Genomic DNA, 25720 nt, shown 5'->3' on the forward strand with positions numbered 1-25720 from the left:
GGAGTGTTTTCCTGAAGTGGACGTAGGTGAGAGGCTAAGGCAGACTCAGAAGAGAGGAGTTCTGCTAAGGCAGGAACTCGAAAGGACTCGTGATGACTGGTTCTTTGCTAAGGAGCCGCATGTATTGGTCCACCTTACATTGCACAGTTGAGCTCCATTTGTCGGGACTCCATAGATGTTACCGTGATGTTTGAAGGGAGTATGAGAAGGACTCAGTGGTCAGAAGCTGAGCTAGCCTTGCTTACAGATTACTGATCTTTGCTTCACTGAGGCACGGAAAGGAGCTCCGGGTGTCTCTCCTGCCTGGTGCAGAGGCTGAGGCCTGGCTGTCTCTACTAGGTAGTGCCACTGCTGCTGATTTGTCTTGGCTGTCCTGTCCTGACTGTACCAAACTGGACTGCTAGTGTAACTGTGAAGTGTTTGTGAGTGGATCTAGCTGCTGCTACTGGCCCGTAAACGGAACTGCCAATTTCCAGACAATACAGACTGGATTTGCTCCAAAGAACCTGGGATATGTTTGGCCCAGGGAATGGCACTATTAGGTGTAACCTTGTTGGAGTAGGTGTGTTGCTGTGTGCATGGACCCTTGTCTAAGCTGCCTGGAAGCCTGCCTTCTGCTATCTGCCTTCAAAACAAAACTCTCAGCTCCTCTAGCCCCACATCTGACTGGAAGCTGCCGTGCTCCCGCCTTGATGATACTGGACTGAATCTCTGAACCAGTAAGCGAGCCCCAATTAAATGTTGTCCTTACATACATCCTTATAAGATTTGCCTTGGTCATGGTTTCTGTTCACAGCAGTAAACCCCTAAGTTAGAATCTTTCTAAACAGGTTCACTTCCCCCGTATCCTTTCTTTTCCACTCTCTCTGGTGGGTGATAGGCTACAAGGAAGGTTAAAGTGTTTAAGAACCATAATTAAAAGTAGGATTTGAAAAAAAAATTAGTTACATGTCCCACTTCAATTTTTGTCGACTTTAGAGGAAATTCAATTTAGAGGAATTTCAATTCCCATGAACCTTCTTGAACCTGCATCCACACGACCCCATAATGCCCAGATTGCCAGTATACTCCAAGATGAGCATTTTAGTGTGTGTTTGTGTTGAGACCAGATCTATGTTCCAGAGCTCACTGTAACTGAAGACGACTTGACTTTGACCTCCTGATCCCCCTGCACCTTTCAAATAGTAGGACCACAGGTTTGCACCACCATCTCTAAATGAACTTTTGCACAAGGCTGAAATGAAGCCCATCTAAAGACAATGAGCCTTTCACCCCACCCAGCAAGCCTGAGCTGAGATGGTGAAAACCAGCGAGCTTTTCAGCGCCTCCCAAGGTCCGAACTCGGAATCACCCCGAGGGCGAGAAAGGCGTGGTCTCGGCGAGGCTCCGCCCCTGGGCGTGGCGTGGCGGCGGGGCGCGGCGTGCTCCCTCGGGGTCCCGGCTGGCCGACACTCGGCGGCCACGGCGCGATGGAGTCGCCGCTCGAACTGCTGGCCGCGCTACCCGCGCTGATCACGGCGCTGGCGCTGCTGTTCGCCTGGCTGCTGCTGCGGCGTGGGGCGGCCAGGGCTCCGGAGAGCACTACCCGGGCCGGGGACCCCGGGGCTCCCGCGCCGCCTGAGCCTCCCAAGCCCTGCGCCCTGGAGCCCCCATCCGTGGGACCGTGCCAGTTCGAGCGCGTGGCGGAGCCCGAGGAGGAGGAGCCAGAGGCCGAGGGGAGGCAGGTATGCACCGAGGTCGCCGTGGGGTCCCCGGGAGGGCACCTACGAGCCGGCTGGTCGGACCTCCCCAGGAAGGGCCGAGCCAGTGGCCGACAGGAAAGGAGGGTTCCTGAGGCTGGGACGCTCCCTCCTCCCCAAAGTGCCTCTGAGTGCCGTGCTTTGGAGCTGCCCTCCCTTCCTCCCAGCCCTGGCCCTCCCGGGCCTCCCAAGGCCCTTGACTCTGCCCTCCTCTTGCACCGCTTCTGCCCACCCTTGCTTAAGTCCACGGACACGTGTCCTACTTCAAGGTCTGAATTGGAGTTAGCTTACTCTTGACAACACGGTACTTCGGGGTGGGATGTGCAAGAAGAGAAGTCGCCTGTGGTTTAGGTCAACTTGAATCCAGATTCCAGAGCCAGTGTGGGCGTTTTATTTTGAGGCTGGGAGGACAGGACTGAGAGGAAAGACACTTACTGGGACCATGTTATTGTAGTTTTCAAACTGCTTGTAGGCGTTGACACCCCCAATCCCCACCCCCTGCATTGCTGATGGAACCCCCTGCGGGCTTGTATGGAACAAAAGGTGCAAGAAGAGCTCTCCTGCATCGCAGCTGATACCTCCAAACACCTTCCCCACTCCCTAGGAGCCGGCCATCAGTTGACCAGTGTTCAGGGTACCCCTCATTGACTCAGTCTCTTCAGATGCGTCTTTGTAGATTGGATCCGTGCTTGCCCGGGATACTGGGATGTCACTGCGCCAGGCCAGGCCACCAGCTCTGGCCTCTGGTCAGATTTCAATACTTTATTTCTTCTTGTTACTCTTCTTCGTGATGCTTGGAGGGCAGGAAGGCTAGCACAGTGGAAGCCGTGGGCTTGGCGCTTTGGTTCGTGGTCAGCGCACATATGTGCAGAGGGATACAACGGTTACCCTGGAGTGAAGCTCTTGAGACCTGCGAGGCGGCAATGAGACTGGGCTCAGGCCTTTCTCTGCTGAGTCTGCCAGACTCCCTACTAGCAGGCTCTTTGCTTGACAAGTGGGTGACTAATTGTGTCATTAGAGTGGCTTCTAACTATCCCTGCATAGGGCCACGAGGAGAACTATTGTGTTCAACCCAGGGAGGATGGGGTGGGGGGGCTGCTGGAGGCTCACAGACCTGGGGTGAGGGGCAGGTGGGTTTGGGACTCTTCTCAGGCTTGCTCCCTCTGGCTGTCTCCATCAGCCCGGTTTCAAATTGTTCATCCATTTCTCAGCAGCAGATTCTAGACCAAAGTCCAAGGTGTCTTTCTTTGAGCAGGGTGCAGCCCTAACTTGATCCTTTGGAGTACAGGGACTTTCTACAAGGTGTTTCTTCACACTCATCCTGGAGTAGGGTAGTAGTGTTGAAACAGGGGCCATCACCCGAGTGGGCACTTTGGATATTTTTTCTGGTTTTGGTTGGTTGCTTGGTTGGTTGACTGAGACAGATTCTTTTTATTTTATTTTTTTAAGATTTATTTATTTTATGTATGTGAGTATACTGCCACTCTCTTCAGACACACCAGAAGAGAGCATCGGATCCCGTTACAGATGGTTGTGAGCCACCATGTGGTTGCTGGGAATTGAACTCAGGACCTCTGAAAGATGCCTGCCTCAGCTTCCCAAAGCCTATCGTGTAACTGAGTGAGCTGGGCGACTTTTGCCTTTACTCTAGGAACTCGGGAGACAGAGTAGAACAGATCTCTGTGAGTTCCAGTCCAGCTTGGTCTACACAATGAGACCCCCATCCCAAAAGGAAGAACAAAACAAAACCCTAGGATCTCAGGGTGCTTCAAAGGGCAGGATACCATGCAGGGCGTTCAAGACTGCATCTGGGCTGTATGAGGGGATCCGCCAACAGGAAGGCAGTTTCAGCGTTTGGAGATCAGGAGCATCTCCTGTGAGCATGCTCCAACTCCCTCTACTCCTGCCCTAAATGTCAAGTGGGAGTCCCCGGTGAGGGACTGAGAGATACAGGTGTCTTTGCATCCCTTCCACCCTTTCCGTAGTGGGCTCAATGCTAGAAGTAGCTGCTTAGAAATTGTCTTGAGATAGCCTCAGGCCTTTCCAAGCATTTCCAGCACTTTCTTCCGATGGTCATACTGCCTGGGGAGAGGAGGGTTAGGGTTAGGGTTAGGGTTAGGTTCCCCCCAGGAAGATAACTCCAGCTGGGACAGTAAGCTGCAGCTGAATGATGCCCTCAGAGAAGGCCTCCTTCGTGGTCCCCAGAATCAGGGACCATCCCACCTGCTGTTAGTATAGAAGCCTGAGAGGTTCAAGACGCCCCCAACCCTACCCACCAAGCCCAGTCCCCTCTTCATTTTCCCATTTCCATCGGTTTCCTTCTGGACTCTGTCTGCTCCTTCCCGGATGGGGTGGCGAGGCCTGGGCAGCCTGGGGCAGCTGCGGCCTACGACCCGAAAAGCTGATTGGTTATTGAAAAGGACCCGGGAGGCAGCCTTCAGCTGCTGGCACAGGTTGGTCCCTTGGGCAGCATCCGCTCTTTCAGGCTGGGTGCCCTGAAGGCTGGGACCAGGTGGTGGGCAGAGGCAGTTGTAGGACTGAGGTCCTGAGTGGAGACTCAAAGCTTGAGGGGCAGGAGGTAGAGTAAAGGGAGCCAACCTGACAGGCAAGGCCACCTTCCTCCTCACTCCCCGGCTGTCTGGACCGGGGGCAGTCTGAGAGGGCAGAAGATTATTATTACAGTGTACTTTCATCTCTCTGGGGGCAGGGGGATTACTTGGGGCTGGCAGTGCTGGAAGCATGGTGAGCACACCAAGCTCCCACAGAGAACTAAGGCAGCAGGGTCTAGACAAAAGCTGGACCTTCTTAAAGCCAGGGAGCAGATCTCTCTCTCTCTCTCTCTCTCTCTCTCTCTCTCTCTCTCTCTCTCTCTCTCTCTCTCTCTCTGTCTCTCTCTCTCTCTCGACAAGGTTTCTCTGTGTAGCCCCGGCTGTTCTGGAACTCACTCTGTAGACCAGGCTAGTCTTGAACTCAGAGATGCTCCTGCCTCTGCCTCCCCAGTTGCCGGGATTAAAGTTTAAAGGAGTGTGCCAGCTTAAAAATAAATATATATATATTTTTTTTGCCACGAGGTGTGTTTTATTTTCAGCAGCCATACAAATAGTTTTCTATAATATCCCAGGGCAAACCAGTGATATTCGACGGTCCGATTAGTGGGGGGTCCACTTCAGAGACGCACAGGCCGGTGGCATCTGCACGGAGTGCCCGGGTTCGCAGTGCAGCCTGTGGCTCGCGTCCATTTTGAAGGGGGCTCTTCCTCCACATCACGAGGGGGTCTTGGAGATGAAGGGATGGGTGGGGAAATCTTCCTAGGTTTTCAGGGCATTTCACTCCTCTTTTCCTGTTCAATGGTCCCTTCAGTCGGCAGGGCGTTCGTCTCCTGCGTCTCAGTTTTCTTCAGCTCGGCCTTATCAAAGCTGGCGATTTCCGCCATGTCCGCCATTTTCCTACAACTCGTGGGTTCTCGTTCCGAGCTTGCGCTCCAGGCGCTCGTACTCGAGTTGCTGCGGCAGGAAACCCAAAAATAAGTCTTCAAAAATGGGGTGCTGGGGGAATGGCTCAACCTTTGCTGCTTTTGAAGAGGATTGGGGTTCTGTTTCCAGAACCCATGTCAGGCAGCTCATAATCTACCTCGCTCCAGTGCCAGAGGATCAGACACCCTCTTTTAGCCCCAGAGGGCACGGTATGCATGCGATGCCCATACAACCAAGTTGACACACAACGTACATATAAATAAAAATTGCACACATTTACACGCTAAAAATTAAATTTCTTTTTTTTAAAAGATTTATTCATTTATTATATATAAGTCCACTGTAACTGTCTTCAGATACACCAGACGAGGGCATCAGATCTCTTTACAGATGGTTGTGAGCCACCATGTGGTTGCTGGGAATTGAACTCAGGACCTCTGGAAGAGCAGTCGGGGCTCTTAACCACTGAGCCATCTCTCCAGCCCTAAATTTCTTTTTTTAAAAAAAATTTAAAAATTTTTATTTTATGTATTTGAGTACACGGTAGCCGTCTACAGACACACCAGAAGAGGGCATCAGATCTCATTACAGATGGTTGTGAGCCACCATGTGGTTGCTGGGAATTGAACTCAGAAGAGCAGTCAGTGCCCTTAACCGCTGAGCCATCTCTCCAGCCCCCACATTTTAAAATTCTTATTTTAAATGTATGAGTGCTTTGCCTGCATGTATGGACCTGGTACCTATGGACCCTCTGTACCTGGTACCCTCCCTCAGAGGTCAGAAGAGGGCGTTGGAGCTCTGAAACTGGAGTTTAGAATTGGTTGTTATCCAACCTGTAGGTGCTGAAAACTGAACCCAGGTTCTCTGCAAGAGCAGCCGGTGCTCTTAACCTCTGAGTCATCTTTCCAGCCTCTAAAATTTTCTTAATTTAAAAAAAAAAAAAAAAAAAAAAAAAGGCAGAGACTGAAGGACACCCAACCATGGACAAGGGTGAGTTCCCCGTTTTCTCCTGGGTGGAGTCTTAGTTTTTGAGAACTCAGGAGTCTGGAGATAAATCTCAAAACATGGAAATACCTCCTCCAGCACTGTGGGCTGCTGGTTACAGCAAGGATCTCTCTGGGCCAAACTGCCCACATCTCCCACTCTTGGACAGTCTAAAACGGGCCAGCCCTCCCGAGGAAGCCTGGGAGAGGGTTTAGAATCCGCCCACCTTTGTTCATATGTGGGAGCGTGTGTCAGCAAGTGCTCTAGGCCCAACCTTCTGTTAGAGTCTGTTTATCAAAGCCATCCAGCCTGGGATTCCTGAATGACAATATCCTCCAGCCTTCTCAGGTCTGACTTTCTCAGCCCCTTCCTTGACTGACTTCTCTGACTTAAGTTGGTTTATTCTGAGACGTAGCTGCTGGACTTCAGCCCAGCATCTGCCCTGGGGGGTTTGGTAAAGTACCCGACAGCTGCCCACAGGGCTTTTGTGTGTTTGTTTCGTTTTGTTTTTATGAAGCTGGTCTCCTCTAAACCCTGCCGTGAGAGCATTGACCAAAACTGTTAATCTGATGGGATTGAACCTGTCATGCCTGTCCTCACTGGAGTGAGTTTGCAAATATGCCCTTGCCTGGGCTGTGTGCTTAGCGCCTGGGATGGAAGAAGTTTTGACTGGATGTCTGAACAGGGTGGGGGTTAGAGGTATGTGGGTGCTAGCCATAAAACGGACAGGTTGGTGACCCCCCCTCTCAGACTGTTGCCCCACCCCCATGCCTTCATTCCTCTCCGTCTCACATCTTCCCTACATAAGCTAGCCCCTTACCCAGTGCATATGTGCGTCTTAGCCTGATGTCATGCCTAGAATCTGTCCTTTCCCTGCCCCTCTCCTTCTCCTTCCTCCTGTTGGAAGGTTCATGTCTACATCAACTGAGACTTAAGGGTCCTCCCCACCATTGCTGTCCTATAGAGCACTTGAGTCGCCATTGTCTTGATGATACCACGTCCACTCGCACAGACCTCTCCCATCTCCCGTGGGCACCCAATCTTCCTCAGATGTCTGTCATAGTCTGCCCTCCTCCTCCTCCCTGCTCCCTACTGAAGCCCAGACCCATCTCGATGTCCATTTTCCTCTGCCTGCCCCTAAGTCTTCTTGCCTATCTCCCAGGGCCTACTCCCAAAGGACCGGCTCCCCTGTAGTCTTGCTGGCTGCGACTCCATGCTGGGCTCCTGCAGCCGGCCTGATAACCTTTCCCAAGGCTCCCGCTGCCCTAGGCTGGCTGGCTCCACCACCTCCCTGCTTGCCTTTCATATCCCAGAAGCCACATCCCAGCTTCCTTGCTTGAAGCCCTCCTTGCAGCTCCTGCAGCAGGGTAGACTCCATGATGGACCTTGGACACAATTCTCACTGTTCCCACTGAGGCCACCAGTGTCTTCCCAGTGCTCAGACCCACGGCCAGACAGTCGTGTGTTGACTGACTGCCTGTGATGCCCAGCCTGCATCTTTATAAAAGCACTGATTGCATTCTGTCTCCATGCTCCATGCCCTTGACTACGTTAGCAGATGTAAATCAATCTCTCTCTCTCTCTCTCTCTCTCTCTCTCTCTCTCTCTCTCTCTCTCTCTCTCTCATGCATCATCCTGTTTGGCTCTCCTTGGAGCACTTAACCAGCATGAGGTCATCTTTTATTTTTGAGTACATTGTCTGTGCAGAGGAATGAGAAAAGGCCTTTGCCCAGGGTGTTCACCGTCCCCTCCCCACTCCTGTGACAGGTCCACCACACAGCAGGCGCCCATGAGGTCTGAAAAATAACACGCAAAGCCCATAAAAATCAAAACAAAAACTTGATGCTGGTTCTTCTCCAAAGGCCGGCTCAGTCTCCTTATGTCTAACCTCAGTGGGAGAAAGGCATCTTCCTTTTGTCCCTGCCTGTGGCCTAGCTGGCATCCCCCTGCTGCAGAACTTAACTCCCAAGCTCTGTAAGGGAGTGAGCTCCCCGGGGCGGGAGTTGTTCAAGCAGAAACTGGGACATGTTTTACAATGGATTCTGTCCCTATGATCTGAGGGTTCTGGTGTCTGCTGAAGTACTTTTCCTCCTCTTAGGCCTGACAGAGCTCAGTGCACAAAGCCAAAGGGAGCTGCCCTGTACAGAGAATCCCACTTACTGTCCTGCAGTTCCAGGGTCCAAATCAGCTCTCAGCTGTCAGACCTTGTCTTCTGGGAGACCTCTGGCCCGACCGAGGGAGTCGGGACCCAGGAGCGAATGACAAAGGACAGACCATAGACCCTAAAAGACTGGTGTACCTAGCTGGTGCCACACGCCTGTAATCCAAGCACTTGGAAGGCAGAGGCAGGAGGATGGAAGTTGAGTGTCACCCTCAGCAAGTTCGAGGCCAGCCTGGGCTACCTGAGACTCTATCTCAAAAATAAACTAAGAAAGTGTTTTCGGTTCTTTTTTTTTTTTTTAAAGCTGGCTCCTTGATTAAGAACACTGGCTGCTCTCCCAGAGGACCTGGGTTTGGTTCTCAGCACCCACAGGGCAGCTGACAACTGTCTGTAACTCCAGTTCCAGGGGATCCAATGTTTTCCTCTGACCTCTGTGGCACTGGGTATGCCCGTGGTACCAGACACAGCACAGGCAAGGCATCCACACACGTAAAGCAAAGAATAGAGGCTGCAGTCCAAAAGATTGCCTGACGTGTTCTCCAAGTGGGAAAAATTAGGAGAGAGTAGGCCCAGAGCTTGAGGGAGGCCTGAGCATGCCAGCAGAAAGCAGAGAACAAACACAGTGACTCTCGGGGAGCGAGGGGGAACTGGGAGTCTGGCTGGAGTCTCCTCGGAAGCTGCGATGGATGGAATGAGTGTCAGGCACGCTGTTGCCCAGAAGAGCTGGATGGGCTTTGAGGGCCAGCTTGGAACAGAATGGAAGGTTCGGTTTCCTTGCCCTAAGGAGCAAGTCTTCTCACCAGTGGCAAGTGTAGACTTACTGAGTGGCATCCGAGTGTCCCCCAGAAACATTGTTTGGGGACAGGGAGGTGGCCAAACTGGTTTGCTGGAAGCTTTGAGGAGCAGGACTCTAGGTTTGAACTGGCTGGCACTAGCCAGTCCTGCTTTCCAGCCATACTGCCTGTCGTCCCCTCCATCACCACGCAGAGATGAAAACTGAGCCTTCTTTAGGGGGAGAGACCTGCAGGCAGCCTCCTCCACCCCTACCCCTGAAGAGTTGGGACCAGCTAGCCGGGCATGGTGGCACACACCTTTAATCCCAGGACTTAGGAGGCAGAAGTGGGTCAATATCTAAGTTCGAGGCCAGCCTAGTCTACAGAGCTAGTTCCAGGATAGCTAAGGCTACACAGAAAGGCCCTATCTACTCCCCCCACACCCCCTCCCCCCCCAAAAAAACAGAGTTTGGGACCAGATGCCTAGTAGAACTGTTGTAATCTAAAGCCAGTTCTGTAAGCATCACAGCTGGGATAGCTTTGGCTACCACAGGGCTCCTGCTGATCTTTTGGTAGGGTCCATCTCCTGGGGCAGCAGATGTGTATATACTCTAATGCATGCATGCACACACACACAGACACACAGACACCATACACAGACACACACAGACACACATATACAGATACCACACAGACACAGATGCATACACACAGACAGATACACAGACATACAGACACACACAGACACTATGCACAGACATAGATACAGATACACACATAGACACACATGCAGACACATACAGACACCACACACAGACACATACACACACAGAGCATACATATAGACATACATACACACACACACACACAGAGATACCACACACACAGAGACACACACAGAGCGCGCGCGCGCACACACACACACACACACACACACACACACACACACACTCTTTGCCTTGCTCTAATCATCCAGAAGCCTGCCTGATCCACCCTCTGCAGCGCTGTCTGCCTGGGTCTTTGGGGATGCTAACTGGAGACTTTCTGCCCCTTACTGCCTCTGGAAGAAGCTGATCTGGAACCTTACCTCAGAACATAGGCAGTTAACACAGTGTCCGTCCAGTTATAGCACTCGGACTCAATGGGACGATTGGCGTTTGCTTTGCTTTGCTTAGAAAGCTCGCAGGTTTATTTAGTACACTGCAGAGAGCAGCAGGCAGGGCAGCAACAGAACTGCCTGTGAGGTGATTGGCTTTGAGCCTCAGTCAGGCCTGCTGGGGGATCAACCAGGATGACATCAGCCTGTGTTACAGCATCTAGTTTTTTTCACCAGGTTGGTTTACTGTCACCGGAAGCCTGATGTATGGGCCTGCCAGGGCCGCTGCAGTAAACTGCCACGGGCCAGGGACCCAAACAACAGCATTTCTTTTCTCATAGCCTTGGGATCAAAAGTCCATGAGCAAGGTGTTGGCAGGGTGCATCTCTCCCGGAGCCTCTCCTTGGCGTGCATGGGATCCTCTGTGTGTGTGTCTCTCCATTTGTGTCTGGTAAGGACAGTAGACCTTGGATTAAGACCCATCCTAGAGACTGGACACATAGCTCAGTGGGTAAGAACCTTGCTGCACAGGCTTGAGGGCCTGAGTTTGAATCCCCAGGACCCAGGTAAAAACAACACGTTCACATATACCTATAACCCCAAAACTGAGGGGGCCAGAGACAGGAGACTCACTGGGGTGTAATGGCTGCCAGCCTGGCTCCAGGTTCAGTGAGAGACTCTGTCTGAAGGGAACAAAGCAGAGAGAATGGAGCACAGCACCTGATGTCCTTCTTTGGCCTCTACACTCACTGTACATACAAACACACACACATGCATAGGCACACAGGTACATACAAACACACACACACATGCATAGACATACATGTGCAATACATGTGCATGGACACAAACACATAGGCACACAGATGCACACACATGTATAGGCATATATGTGCAACACACATGCGCATGGACATACACACATAGGCACACAGGTGCATAGACACAAACATGTGCATACACACACATGCATAGGCACACAGGTGCACACACACATACACATGTGAATACACACATATGCATAGGCACATATGTGCACACACACATGAATAGGCATACATGTGCATATACATATACATAAATACATACACATAGGCACACAGGTGCATAGACACACACATGTGCATACACACAAATACATGCATAGGCACACATGTGCATACACACACACACACACACACACACACACACCTATCATCATGGCTTTATTTTGTTTTTTAGACAGTCTTGCTATGTCTGACCTGGAACTCACTAATTAGATCAGTCTGGCCAAGAACTCAGAATTCCTCCTGCTTCTGCCTTTTGAATGCTGGCGTTAAAGGCTGTGACTCCATGTCCAGCCCCACCTTCTCTTTTGGGATCTCTCACTGAATCCAGAGTTCTCAAGTTGCCAAGGCTGGCTAGCTGGTCAACTCTAAGGATCTGCCTCTGTCCAACCCCCACAAACCCTAATACTAGAGTTACTGACATACCCATACTGACATATACACAACCACACCCTTCCTTTTTTTCATGGCCGCTAGGAATCCAAACCCAGTTCCTCAGACTTGTGTGCTTCGCCCCACGGAGCAACTCCCTTTAATTTCCCCTGACCCCTTCACACAGTCAGGATGCACATGCCTCCCCCGTGTTCCCTGTGTGGTATACATGCCTGGTGACCTTGGACTGGTTGGCATTTCAGAGATCATGTGAGCCAACTGAATCTAGCTAAGAGATACTCCTCCTGTCCCTGCCAGTTTCTAGCCCTGGTGTATAGAAGTCCCAGATAGATGTGTAGATAGATAGTTCCAATCTAGACAACAAACCCTTTAGAATGAGTCCTGTGCATCAACGGGTTATCTCCTTTTTCAACCCGCCCACCTCCCTTAGCCACAAAGATACTTTGCTGTGCAAAACTGTGAAGGTGTCTGGTGCCCCAGGACACAGCCTTACCAGTGCTGGGACAGTGTGATTTCTACACAGCTAGGTACCAAGTCCACAAGCTGCTAAGTAGAGGGTGCTGGCCCACATCCTTAGGAGGGCAAGGCCCCAGAATTTGATGCTTGGGACCCACTACCATGGGACTTTCAAAAGCTTTAGTTCCAGGCTCAGTTTGCTGTTCTGTTGTAGAGCCCCCTTCTGTAGAGGCTGGCTGCCTCTTGAGGTATTTGGGGTACCTCAGACCCACACCAATGTTTGTCTCTACTGCAGACATTTCACAGCCACCCATGCCCTCCCCCTCAAACCTCAAATTTCCACACTGGCCTGCTAGACTTCCAAGCCTCTCTTGGCCTGCCCACACCCTCCAGGCCCACATAGCTAGCCGGTCACAAGTCTCTCTCATCCTCAAACATTCCTAAAGTTGAAGTCACTCCTTCCTTCCACCAAGGCCATCCTAGGACGGGATGCCTCTCTCCAGCCATCTGTTTATTGAATCCTTGTGTGGGAGAGACCAGGATAAGGGGGTGGAGTTCCAGTTTGGGATAAATGGTCACTAAGCTGACGGGAGACAGAAAATGATGCTGGTAGAAGTGAGGAAAGGCCACCATCTTGGAATACCTGGGCTGTTGAGCCGGCCTTGGCCCTGGGTAGTGTATGCAGCATTCTTAGTGCCTCGGTTTACTTACTAAGGTGAGGGGGGCAGTTCCAGGCCACTTACCAAAATGGCACCTGAGGCTGGAGAGATGGCTCAGTGGTTAAGAGCACTGGCTGCTCTTCCAGAGGACCTGGGTTCAATTCCCAGCAACCACATGGTGGCTCACAACTTCTATACCCCAGATCCAGGGGATCCAGCACCCTCACATAGACATAGACACCAATGCACATAAAATAAAAAATAATAAATCATTAAAAAAAAAGGTACCTAAATGGCCTGGACAGGCACTACCTGGGAACAGCCAGATTTTGAGGGCTCCTGGTGCCCAGTGCCCCCCCGTCACCTCCTCCTCTTCACCCCTCAGTTTGCCCTGACACCCAGGTTCCTCCATGATAGCTGGAGATGCCCACACTGAACCTCAGAGACGTTTCAGCTGGTTAAGCAGCACTGACCCCTGCCATTGTCCTCCAGGATGAAGACTCAGACAGTGAGATGGGACCACCCACTGAAGAACCTGAGGAAGAAGCCGGTGAGCAGCGCCCTCTCCCTCCTGGGCTGCAGTCTTTCTCTCCTCCTGGGCCAGTCTTGGGGCAGTGCCATCTGAGAACTGGGGGGCCAAGTGCATGAGGGGGGCTGTGGGATGATGAGACCAAGGCTCTCCTCACCCTCACCTCCTCTTCACCTGCACCTGCCCTTCCTCCTCCCCTTCCCGCCCACCCTTACCTTTACCCTCCCCCTCTAAGGGGGGGGTCCTTACCACTTTCCCCTTCCTGCCCACCCTTACCCTTACCCTCCCCTTATCCGTCCTGCCCACTCTCCTCCTTATTCCCCCTCCCCCTTATCCTCCCCTCCCCTTTCCCCTCTCTCCTTCATCCTCCCCTCCCCCTTATCCTCCCCTTCCCATCCCCCTCTCTCCCTCATACTCTCCCTCCCCTCCTTCTCCACCCTCCCCCTCCCCTCTCCCTTCCTGTCCACCCTCCCCCTTCCCTCCCTCTCCATCCTTCTCCTCCCCTCCTCCTCCCCTTCCTTCCCACCCTCCCCTTATTCTCCCCCCCCTTTCCCCTCTCGCCCTCCTCCTCCTCCTCTCCCCTCTCCTCCTCCTCCCCTCCCCATTCACCCTCCCTCCATTCCATGTTTGAAGTTTTGTTCCTTGCTTTTCTGTCTGATATAAGTATCTTTGGGTGCAGGAGGACCTCCCCCTTAGAGGTAATAGCTCCCTGGCCTTCCCTGGCTGCTGGGTGTCTTTTCCCCTCTCCCAACCATTCCTGTCTTTCTGTTGTCTTTCTCTGGTACATTCTGTTGAGAAGCCCTCTAGGAGATGGGGCTGCTTCTCCAGAGCCCGGGGTGGCGCAGACGGGGAGCCACAGGAACACATGGAGGCAAAGGGCCCCTGTGCGTCCTAGACAAGCAGACAGGCCGGCTGGCTGACCCATCCCATTTTATTTCCTTCAAAGAGAAACTGGAGCAAAACAAAACAAAACAAACTAAACTGTTGATATTTATCAGATCAGTACAGCTAATGCCCAGAGATATTTCTTTTTTATTTTTCTTCTTCCTTTATTTATTTATTTTTTTAATTTTAAAGCAAACCCAGCTGCATCTTTAGCCACTGGCTGCCCATGGGCAGCAGGGGGTTCAGAAGCGTGGTCAGGAGGCTGTAGGGGTCAACAGCTACGGGGCCCAGAAAGTCCCCAGGCCCTCTAGAGGAGAACAGGGCCGGGGGTTTCTATTGGTGTAGCCCCTGGTGCTGCAGAGGCACGTGGGGATGTCAGCCCCTGGCCAGCCAGGCCCTTCCTTGCTCTCCACTCCTGGGTCATGGAGTGAGGAGTTAACAGCAGCTGTGGGGGTTGGGGATTTGGCTCAGTGGTAGAGCGCTTGCCTAGGAAGTGCAAGGCCCTGGGTTCAGGTCCCCAGCTCCGAAAAAAAAAAAAAAAAAAACAAAAACCAGCAGCTGTGGCCCACCAGTCTGTCTATCCCTGGCTACCAAAGTCCTTCTGTTGACTGGAGCATGCAGAAGGGAGGTTAAAACCGGGTGCAGAAAAAGCAGGCACACCTACAGGCCATCATTCCTAACTCAGGACACTCTCACATAGGCTAAGCCCTGTGACCTGCCGCATGGCTGCTCCCGAGTCCTCCCTCTCGTCTGAGCCGCTGTCCCTGGATGGCCCCCAACACCCATGGCCTCCCAGCTATAACCAGGCAGAGGGGAGGAAGGCCAACGGTCTCAGCTGTTAGAAGCAAGCAAGACTGCCCGCCCCGCCCCCTTCCCCCTTGGAATAAGCAGCTCAGCCTCTCAGGCTAATTGATTAGCGCTGCTAAAATGACTTCCCCCGAGAGACTTGATGCCTGGAAAAGGAAGCCCCCACCCCGTACACACTCCCTGGGGACTCTCACACCGGGCCCTCTGACTCTAACTAAATTGGATCGGGCCCGCCGCCGCCTCGTGTGATTAAGTTAAACCCCGCGTTAGGGCAGCTGTCCTAGCGGCCCGGAGAAGCATCCGGCTAATCAGACTCCTCCCACCAACCAGAACCCAGGCGCGCGCCAAGCTGCGGGAGCTTCTTTTCTACGTTTATTTTTCTACAACAGCAGCACAGGCACCCAGATGTTGAGGTTCGCTGGTTTCCGTCGTTTCCGTCGGCGCTTCTGGGTCCAACCTGGGGTTGCTTCCGAGCTCAGAGCTCTAGCGCCAATTGTTGCCCCTGGCTTGCAGGATAATTCAGGGATCTGGGATAAACAAAGACGGTCTCAATATGAAAGCTGCAGCAGTTGCTCAGGGAGCTCCCCATCTCCAGCCTCCTCCTCGGTCTACACCCCGGACTTGAAAAGCTCTTGATTCCTATGAGCTAGACCGGACAAGTGGGCTATGCTTATTAGCCTGGTTGGCTTGCTGGGGAGCTGCAGAGGAGAACAGAGGGTTTCTGGGAAGGGAAAGAAAGAGCTTCAGACCCCCAGAGCCACCGCCTCATCCCAGCAAGAGCTCCGACAGCCAAGCAAAGCCCAGTTGACCCATATGCCTCTGTCCCCTCACCCATAGTCAGCTTGCTGTCCCGGACTCTATATCGTTGGCCTGAAACTTGATGTGGACCAGGCTGGCCTGGAACTCACAGAGCCGTGCCTCTCCCTACCCGGAAATGCTGGGACTAAAGATGCACACACCTGCCTAATCTGTGCTCTTTCAACCCTCTACTCCATGTCACTCTCCCCTCAGTCACCCTTGTCTGGGACCAGCTGCCCACTTGAGTCTTCCTTAACTGCATACTTGTCTTCTGGTCACCATAGCACCGCATGCTCTTGAAATGCGTGTGCAACGATCTGAGAAGCAAAGCAGGTCCTTGTAAAAGGTAGAGATTGCTTCTCAGGGGAGGCCTTGGGCCCTGGCATCTGGCTAGGTAGGACCCCGGTCCTCCTAAGGGAGGCTTGATGAGGGGACAGTGTGGCTCTGCGGAATGTTTGGGTTCTGAGATCACCTTCAGAACCTTCTTCCTTTCAGCAAAGAGAGGATCCTGATCCCAGTGGCTTTTCTTCCTTCTTGGCAGCATCTATACAACTGAGGACGTGTGTGAGTGGGGGAGCCTGACCTGCTGTGAGAGGGTGTGGAGGTGTCTCAGACTCTCAGGGAGGCGGTAGAAAACTCTAGAATAGTAGCCGAAAGAGGGGATACCAGGGTCACTCACTGGCTGTCACCATCCCCAGCCGGTCTACCCTAACAGGCATTAGCTAGAAGCCGGCCAGCCTGCCCGCCATTCTCCATCTCAGATACAGGTTGGGTTAAGGGACACTGGAGGCTTTGCTTCCAAGCGGATTATTACATCAGGACGCCCCGCTTCTCCATGCTGCCCTGCCTCCCTCTGCTCCCCCTTCCTCCTGTCAGACCTGCAGAGCTGCCCCTTTTAATAGTCTGCAGGGCTGAAGGCCGCTCTCAGACGTTGGCAGTCCGCCAAGCCTGTTCATTTGTGCATCCCATCATGGCCCGATGTATGCCTTCGATTGCTGATAACCTGGGGGAAGGATGGAGAGCCTGGGCCGGTCTGTCCCAAGCCTGGGAGAAGAAAAGGAAAGCCTGAGTCCCTGGGGCCCAGCATGTGAATGCTATCTGCTATTGGTCCGATCAGCAGGGACTGAGGTCGGGGGAGGCCACAGTGGCACCGAGGCAGCCTTGCAGGCAAACAGCCGGACTGTTGACACAGGCGGGCAGACAGACAGACCGACAGACAGCTCTGGGTTGGCTTAACCTGGCCGGGGCGGGGAATGTCATCTGGAAGATGGAGCAGCCCAGCGGCTGGTTTCTCTCTGTGTCACTCAGTTCCGTCTGTGCCCCCTCTGCTCCCCATTAAAGACCAAGGTGTAAGAAGCCACAGGGGTTCACAGGAAGCATAGGGTGAGCCTGGGGTCAGGTGCTGGGGTGAGACCGTGACGTCACTGCATGCCCGGTGCCTCCAGGGCTGCACTCCGGGGCTACAAGGGCTGATCTGACAGCAGGTCTTTCTTCTTTTTATCTTCCCATTTCTCTTTCTTTCTGTTTTGTTTTTGGTTGGGTTTGGTTGTTTTTAGGGGTTGGGTTTGTTTGCTTGTTTGTTTATTTGTTGAGACAGTGTTGCTTCGTGTATCTCTGGCTGTGCTGGGACTCTCTTTGTAGACTAGGCTGGCCTTGAACTCAGAGATTTACCTGCCTCTGTCCCCCGAGTGCCGGGACTCCGGAAGCGTGTGATGCTACCTCTTGGCATTTTTTCTTTTTCCTGCCAACTGAGCTATGTTGCTGGACTCTTTCTTTGAAAAAAAATTCTTTTAAATATTTATTTATTATATATAAGTACCCTGTGGCTGTCTTCAGACACACCAGAAGAGGGCATCAGATCCCATTACAGATGGTTGTGAGCCACCATGTGGTTGCTGGGATTTGAACTCAGGACCTCTGGAAGAGCAGCCAGTGCTCTTAACCGCTGAGCCATCTCTCTAGTCCCTCTGTCTTTGAAAATTAATGAAGGGAGAGCTGAGGATGTCAGTCAAGAAAGAATGCTTGCCTACTATGTACAAGGTCCTGAGTTCAATCCCTGGCTACACAGACACACAGACATACCGACACACACACACACACACAGAGAGAGAGAGAGAGAGAGAGAGAGAGAGAGAGAGAGAGAGAGAGAAATGAATCTAACCAGGGAAAGGGGATACTGCTGAGCAGTGAGAGGGTCTGCTCCCCCCACCCAACCCCGTCATCAATAAACGTACACATTGTCCCCACAGGAGCAGCCTTCTCCTTTAAGTACAGCCCTGGGCAGCTGAGGGGAAGCCAGTACAAGAAGATGATGACCAAAGAAGAACTGGAGGAGGAACAGAGGTAGGCCGATTTCTGGAACACTAATACGTAGGCCAAGCAGCGGTGGGCCTCCCGCAAGCCCCGCCCACTACGCCCTCTTCCCTTCATTTTCCGTTTTTCTGTTTTGTGGGGGGCGGGGGAGGGGGTGCGCGTCCCTTCTCATCCTGGGAATATTCAGCCAGCTTCGACCGAGGGAAGAAGCTCCCCAGGGAGGCAGCAGGGAGGGAGGGCGTGAGAGAGAGGAGAGGAGAGTCTATTTCTTGTATCCTTTCTGCCCGACCTGGAAAACAAAGGAGCGAGATGCCAGGAAAGAGCCCGGAGCAGCCTCACTGCTCACTTATGCGTAGAGTCCCTGACAAAACCAATTTGTCACTTGAGGACAGAGCGGGATTCTTGGTGCTCATCCATCTGGCAGCCTCCCTCCTCCCGGCCCCCACCCACCATGTCATTCTCTATCTGTTCCGCTCTGCGCGCGCCCGCGCCGCTCTCAGCGCAGCGCCGCCGCTTTGCAGAGCTCAAAGGCAGCTGTATGGCTTCTGGCTTCTGGAATCAGGCCATTCTCCTCTCAACCACTAGAGCCCCAGGATGTCGATCAGCTTCCCCCCAACATTTTATCCGGACTGCATGGGTGGCTGAGGGGGTGCTCGGAAGCAAATAGAATGTCAAGGTGGCCACAGCCCAGCCGTGCCCCACCCCCCGCGTGCACCTGCCGCCCTGCCCCCACCCCACCCCCAGCAATGTGAGCAGAGCCCCTGATTATAGTGAAGTTCAGTCGAGAACAGAACCGTTTTCCAACCTCGGCACCCAGAGGGGTCTTTTGGGGACGACGCCTTGATTCGTGAGGAGTAGAAGGCTGATCCCACGGCTCACCCCACCTCTCTAGGTGTCTCTAGGGCCACCAGCATCCCTCCACTATGCCGATTGCCCTCCTTGCACGATCCTGTCTCCCTGTCAAGATGCTGGGAGCAGAGGGATGCCAGTGAAGACACAGGCAGGAAGAAGCCCTTACTGTGGGACTCCCTGACTTTTTATGAGGACACTGCCGCCTCTCGTTGTGACCCCCATTTTGCCACCTTTATATTTCAGGATTGAGCTGACCTCTGACCTCACCTCCCTGTAGAGGGTCCCCTAGCCCCGGGCCACAAATGTTCTTGCAAACCCTTGTGGTAAGGAGGTTGGTTTCGTAGACTAGCAGTGCTTCCTTACATTGTCTGCTCTGTGTCCCCAACGCCCGCCACTGACGTGGTCTAAACCCACCCCCTCCACCGCCTCCATAACCAATTAACGCATTCCGTCTCCTCTGAATCCATCTCGTTCTGCCTGTGCATGAGGAATCCCAGACACAGAAAGAGCCTCCGAGGTCCATTCAAGTCCCTGGAGGACCTCAAGGGCCCAATGATATAGGTGCTGGTGTACTTAGGCAGAGACCATCCTGTCTGAGAGCAGGGCTGCTATGGGGATGCGCATACGTCTCTCGAGGTGCCCGGTGTGGCTTTGTCTCACCCAGAGGAGAGGCAGTTAGCTGTTCAGTGCAGGATAGAAACCCTGAGAGGGCCTGTACCCTCTCCATGGTGCGGAACAGCCATGGCTATTAATCTTCAGACTAAGGCCAGAAGCCTCCTGTGGTTCCCCCCACCCCCTGCTGGTGTTAATCCAGAGGACAGACAGGGTCATTTTCCTGAGGCTGTTTTGGAACTCCAGCTGAGGTGTTGCCACAGATCCAGCCCTGACTGGAGAGGAGAGAGAGGGCAGGGCGCCCCTGCCATCCTAAAGGTTCCCGGGGATGGGGCCTTGGCAGCGTCATGGCCCCATTCTATCCACAAAGGTTAATGCACTGGAGGCCTTGAGGGGCTGTCATAGCAGGAGAGCAGTTAGATCTCAAGTCTGGGGTCTGTCACTGTCCCCCGTCAGAGCTGAGGCCAGGAAATGAAAAGGCAAAGTCGCTTCTGTGTCATTTTCAAAGACAGCAGACTCCCCACTGCCCGGGGGCCTTTTTTCTCTGAGTCTCTGGGAGTCTCCAGACCACCCGTGCATGACACGCTCCACTGTGGACACTCGGCTGTTCTGTGAGCTGGAGAGTGTGCCAAGGAGCTGCTCCTGCGGTGAAGGAGGAGTCCCTGACTCCTCAGCTTAAGGCAGTCCTCGCTGTGTGCAGGAAGGGCTGCTAGAGGTCCCAGCAGGGTCTGAGTTCATGTTCATCCCATTGCCCTCCCCAGCATGCTTCCCGCGGCTCTCACGCGCCTGCCCATCTCACCTGACATCTGCTTGCTCTCCCACCCCTGCATGCAGGCCCAGCTGGAGGGGGCATCCCCTGACCACACCTCTGTGCTACGTCTGATGCTGGGGCTTGCAGAGGCTGCTCAGGCTGGCTTCGCCCTCCTGTCTCTGGGTTCTGGAGAGAAGATAGCTACGAGACAGAACTGGACCCAGCTGAATTTGGGGGAGCGGCCCTAGAACCTGTCCCCTGAGAAATAGCACGAGTGCAGAGCTGGTGAGATGGCTCAGCAAATAAAAGTGCCTGCTGCCAAACCCTGCTGCCTGCCGACCTGAGTCCGATCCTCAGACTAGTTCGATAAATGGGGAGAGCCCAGTGGTATGAATTGTTCCCCGAGTTCCACAGGCACACATCCACAACATACATACTCTCACATCCGCGCAAAACAAATAAAATGTAATAATTAATATTAATAATAATAATAATAATAATAATAATAATACCCATTCATGTTCCCACCATACTAATGAACTATCTCTCAAGCTGGCGGGGTGCCTGTCTGACTTGTCCCTACCAGACTGCCTCCTCCTGCTTCTAGGCTTAGATAAACAGGGAAGCACCTGTTAGCAGGTGAACAGTGCAGCATCCCCTCACTTTCAGTCATTAGCTGGGCCGCCACAGCTGCGCCTAGAACCCAGCTCTTCAGCGGGCTCCCTGCTCCTTTCCCCCCATCCCCCACCCCGGACTTGATCACACAGGTCCTTAGGGAGTGGCACTTAGGAAGCTGGATGTCCCCAATGGGTTCTCCTACAGTCTCAGTTGAGACTTTCTGCCCCTGGATCTGCTCAGACAAAACTCCTGTCCAGGGCCTGGGAAGAGAGAAAGCAGTGACCGCTTAAGTCTTGGCCGCTCTGCACGCTAACCTTTTTTAATTCCCTCTGGGTGGACATGCACACCCCTCCTCCCCTGCTCCCCACATCGGCTCTGTCCCTGCCGCTCTCCAATGCTTCGTTCCAAGGCTTCTATGGCGGGTGCCACCTCCCTCGTTGTGGATCGTTGGCTAGCGGGCTCTTGCTCTCCTGGGCGGAGAAACCCGGCTGGCTTTGCTTCTTAGCAGGATATCCTACCTGCTTGTACACTAAGCTGGTGCTGACAGGCCAGGCCAGGCCCCTCACAATTGTGGCTGACCTGCTGTAGGGCTGTTACCTTTTCGATCATGGAAATAAACAGGACCCAAGGAGAGGGTTTCCTATGGCCTATTAGGAACCCCACACGGCTGAAAGTATGCACTGACTCCGGCGTCCAGGAGAGGGCCCCAAAGGCACACAATCAGATCTCTGGCCCTTAGAGAGCTTCTGGGGGAACCTGCAGGGTTAGGTCCAGAGCCCTAGCGGCAGACTAAGACCCAGGCAGCAGGAAGCAGAAATTATCTAAGGCAATAGGAATGCCTTCGGTGTAACCACAGAGCCAAGGCTTAGCAAGCTCACTGAGCATCGGCTGTCTCTCAGGAGCTGGAAGTGGCCCGAGACCACCCGGCTGTGGGGGTGCGGGGGTGGGGACTGCCAGAGCTGTGCCACTGCAAACTGCTGATCTGAGAAAGCGGCAGAGTCTACCATGGCCTCTGCAATTCCAAACATCCTCCTTCTCATCCCTGTGCCCACTCTCCTGTCCTGTGCTGCTCCTAAAGTCAACTGAGCCAGAAACATGATCTCTCTCTCTCCCTGTTTCTCTTTACAGAACCGAAGAATAAAGAAGGTGTCCCTTAGCCTCCTCCTGAAGGCTTTCTTTCCTTTTGACATCCTAAAAGCTTGAGAGAGTTTTAAAAAAAAAAAAAAAAAAAAAGCCCCTCTTCCCCAGGGAGGAGCCAATGCAGGCTGGGGTGGGGGAGGGTTGCACATTGACCAGCCCCTCCTTGGGCTCCCCTGGACTAGCAAGATCCTGGGAATGGCCTTGTCTCTGTCCTTCTCAGAGGTGTTTATGAGGGGGAAGCTTGCCAACAGTATGGGCTCGGGCTTTTACCAGCCATGTTTGCTCCCCACACAACCTTCGAGCCCCACCCCACCCCACCCAACACCCTGTTCCCACAATCCCTCTGTGCTTTTGTCCTCACTGAAGCCAAACCACCAGGTTTGAGAAGTAACAGACAAAGGAAGTGAAGCCCACTGGTGCTCACTTGTGGTCAAGGGTGGTCACCCAGAGACAGTCACCCATACCCACACACATACACCGGGCAGGGGCTCTTTCCGCTCTGGCCGGAATGATTGATACCAGGTATTAGCTTTAATATGGTTTCCCTTCACTCCCACCCACACCCCGGGAGTCCAGTACTAAGAAGCCTTTTTCACTAGTGTTCTTATCGCCTCAGCCTAGTCTCCACTTTTGCTCGCAGAAGCAGGAACAGTGCTAGCTTCCAGCAGACTGCTGGGTTGTGCATTTTCTAAGGCTTTTTTCTTAGCTGACTCAGAACCCCCAGCAGATAATCACCCACGGGTCCCAGGTTAGCTTTTCTAGAATTTTATATTTGACAGTATTTATACCAGACGACTTGGAAGTCGCAGACGTGTTGGCGAAAACATTTTGTGTGTATGTGTGTGTGTGTTTTTTTTCCTAAAGCACTAGGTTTTTAGAAGACTTCCCATTTAATGGGAGCCAGGAAAATGTCCAACATCGGCTGCTTAGCTGAGTATTCCTGACGGTCCTCTCCCTGATAACTCGGGTTCAGGGCTTAGGTCTGAACAGGCAACGAAGCAGCCGCAGACACACTCTGCCTTAGTTAGACACAGGGCCACGTGACCAGCACAGTCACACTCCCCTGTCCCTGAACAGCAATAGTGAATTCCCTGCCTAAGCTGGGATTTCCTCCACATAGAATAGCGACTGCCTCTTGATGTGGCTAGCTAGGCTCGTGTGGAACCAGACCATGACTTGTGGGCAGCAAGCCCCTCGCATGTCTGGCAGCTCAGCTCTCTGTGTTCAGGCCAATAAACGTTGAGTAGAGAACCTCGATTACTGTGTGTTTCTTCAGTTTGCTTTATTTAAAAAAAAAATCTTTAGAAACAGTAGGCGTAACGTTTTAGCCTACTCTCATGTTTTGATGCCTTTGACGATCCCAGCAGAGTGTGGAGCGGTGTGCACACCTGATTGGAGATACACATCCCGGGGCCGGAGAGATGGCTCTTTGGCTAAGAGCGTTTGTTCTTGCAGAGGATAGATATGGGTTCAGTTCCCGGCACCCAGATGGTGTGGTTCACAGCCATCTATAACTCCAGTCTCAGGGATCCAGTTCCCTCTTCTGACCCCTGAGGGCATTGTCTATACACCATGTAGGTGAGACTCCCATGCACATAAAAATAAATATAAATAAGTAAATAAAGAAATGAATGCCACAGCCCTGTAGGTATGGGGTAGTGGTGGCACCAGCCACGATCCCGGTATCTGCAGGCAGATTTTACATAGTGGATTCCAGGCTACCAAAATCTACATAGTGAGACCCTGTCTCAATGCTCCTGCCCCCCAATAACCCTAATAATAATTATTATTATAATAAATACACAACCATTATGGCCACCAAAACCTTACGGACAGTTCATTAAGGGTCAGTCTAACTATGCACCCGATGGTGATTTTATCCACGGCTCTCAGGACACCCTCTCTGTTCACCCTACCCATTCTTCACATCGTAGGGTACAAAGTGCAGCCTACATGCCCCTCTTCCCCTTACAGCAGAACTGAAGACAGACCTAGTCTGTCCAGACAGAGGAAGGTAGGAATTGGAACACCGGGACTCCAACTGCTAGATGCCACTGTAGACAGAAAACCGTTTGCTGAGTGGAGGGTGTGGGGCGGGGGTGGGGTGAGAACTCACAGAAGTAAGAATGCACAAGGGCCAACCTGACACTCGGGAGGCAGAGGCAGGTGATCTCTGAGAGTCTGAGGACAGCCCGGTCTACATGGTGAGTTCCAGGATAGCCAGGGCTACAAAGTGAAAACCGCAGCCTAAGACCTGACACGTCTGGACCACCCCTCCAGACAATCCAGTGGGCAAAAGCTTTGCTGAGACCCTCTCAGTTATATCGGACCTACAGCATAGCTGTAGCAGCCGTGGCCCGGGGAGGGCTGAGATCTGAGCTGCACCGTGGCTCGAATTCTCTCTAGGTCCCAAAGCAGTAGTGTGTGTCATGGAGGGTCAAGAATCCGTGCTGACAAGGCACACACTATTCCTGGCTTCGGCTGCTCAGCCTACCCTTGCTAGTAGCTATGAGAGTCCTTCTGTGCCGGTCAGGTGATGTGGCCCGAGTCTCACAAACCACGGCAGCCATGAAAACCATGCGGCCAACACGGAGGCACCCGCATCCACCCGCACCTACTTCCTTCACAAAAGGAAACGCCCCCTTTCTCAAGGCAGCAGAACCCAGGGGCTAGATTTTAACCCACCCTCCGCATTGCCCAGCGCTCTGGCCTGCACATCTGTATGCCCACATCTCTATGCCTCCATTTCCTTCCCTTCTGGTTCATCTTTCTAAACCCAGGTTGCTCCTAACCTATTTTCTCTCAGCGCCTCAAGCCACTTAGCGACACAAGGGTCCTTCCTCCTCACCCCACTGTGACATGCAGATCAGCTGTAATAGGCACAGGCAAAAATTGAGGCTCGGTGGTTTGAAATCAAGGTTTCAGGGCTAAAAGTGTTAGGGCAAACCACCTGCCATTTTGCACCGGGCGCCACCACAGGCCCCGCCCCCGCCCCCGCCCCGCCCCTGCCCTGGGTCGGGAGCATCTTCTTCCTCTCATCTTCTCTCCTCACAGAGTTCAGAAAGAACAGCTGACTGCCATCCTTAAACTCATGAAGGACAACAAGGACACCTTTGGCGAGATGTCAGATGGGGACATGCAGGAGCAGCTCCGACTCTATGACATGTAGGCCTGTCACCCGGCAAGGCGTGACCCAGGACATCCCGATAACCCTGAGGAACTTGGTCCGGGCAGTTGTGACTTTATTTGAAGAGACGGTCTTATAAAAACAGACAGACCTGTGTTATATAAGGATCTGCTTGGTCCCTGCAATGTATATATCCTGCCAGAGGAATCGACATTATTTCTTCAGAGGAGGAAACTTCCCCTGCTCCCTCTGGCTTTGGCTTGCTGGTGAGGGTCCAGCTGTGCCATATTCTACAGATTCAGGGTGGGTGGGCCAGGAGAGATGATGGGGGTTTGATGCTTGGGACCTAAGTACTCGGTGTAGACAAAATACCGGGTGCTATAGGGGGGATAGGCGTCCTCTAGTAACACCACATTCTTCATTCTGCCCTAGGGGTATTTCTGGAAGCATCTGGGGTGGCGGCTGAAGCAAGCAGTAGAGGAGCAATATTTTAGCAAAAGTCTGATTG

General features: G+C 52.9%; 1 protein-coding gene across 7 annotated transcripts; it reads left to right on the top strand.

Moving 5' to 3' along the window:
• The first annotated feature begins 1429 nt into the window (after window positions 1-1429).
• Mxra7 (matrix remodeling associated 7) lies at window positions 1430-25489 on the top strand. Of its 7 annotated transcripts, none has more exons than XR_004389130.1 (5): window positions 1430-1724; window positions 13273-13330; window positions 18049-18142; window positions 19208-19295; window positions 22074-22155. XR_004389130.1 is itself a non-coding variant. In XM_032913866.1 (5 exons), exons 1-4 carry the CDS (start codon window positions 1470-1472, stop codon window positions 19239-19241), a joined length of 441 nt encoding a protein of 146 aa, XP_032769757.1. In that variant the 5' UTR covers window positions 1430-1469; the 3' UTR covers window positions 19242-19287; window positions 22074-23336. The 7 variants fall into 7 exon arrangements, 5 of the variants coding, with proteins under 5 accessions (XP_032769757.1, XP_032769758.1, XP_032769755.1 ...); XR_004389131.1 differs by lacking the exon at window positions 22074-22155 and adding an exon at window positions 20411-20650; XM_032913866.1 differs by having other exon boundaries at window positions 19208-19287; window positions 22074-23336.
• Window positions 25490-25720: the final 231 nt, after the last annotated feature.

Source organism: Rattus rattus, chromosome 9, assembly GCF_011064425.1.
Source record: "Rattus rattus isolate New Zealand chromosome 9, Rrattus_CSIRO_v1, whole genome shotgun sequence".
NCBI classification, from domain to species: Eukaryota; Metazoa; Chordata; class Mammalia; order Rodentia; family Muridae; genus Rattus; species Rattus rattus.

What these genes read in the sequence shown, in the direction of transcription:
- Mxra7 (XM_032913864.1), top strand. Translation starts at nt 1,470, where the DNA reads ATGGAGTCGCCGCTCGAACTGCTGGCCGCGCTACCCGCGCTGATCACG. An exon ending in CAGAGGCCGAGGGGAGGCAG is followed by an intron (nt 1,725 to 13,272) that starts GTATGCACCGAG and finishes ATTGTCCTCCAG; the next exon opens with GATGAAGACTCAGACAGTGA. An exon ending in AGAACCTGAGGAAGAAGCCG is followed by an intron (nt 13,331 to 18,048) that starts GTGAGCAGCGCC and finishes TTGTCCCCACAG; the next exon opens with GAGCAGCCTTCTCCTTTAAG.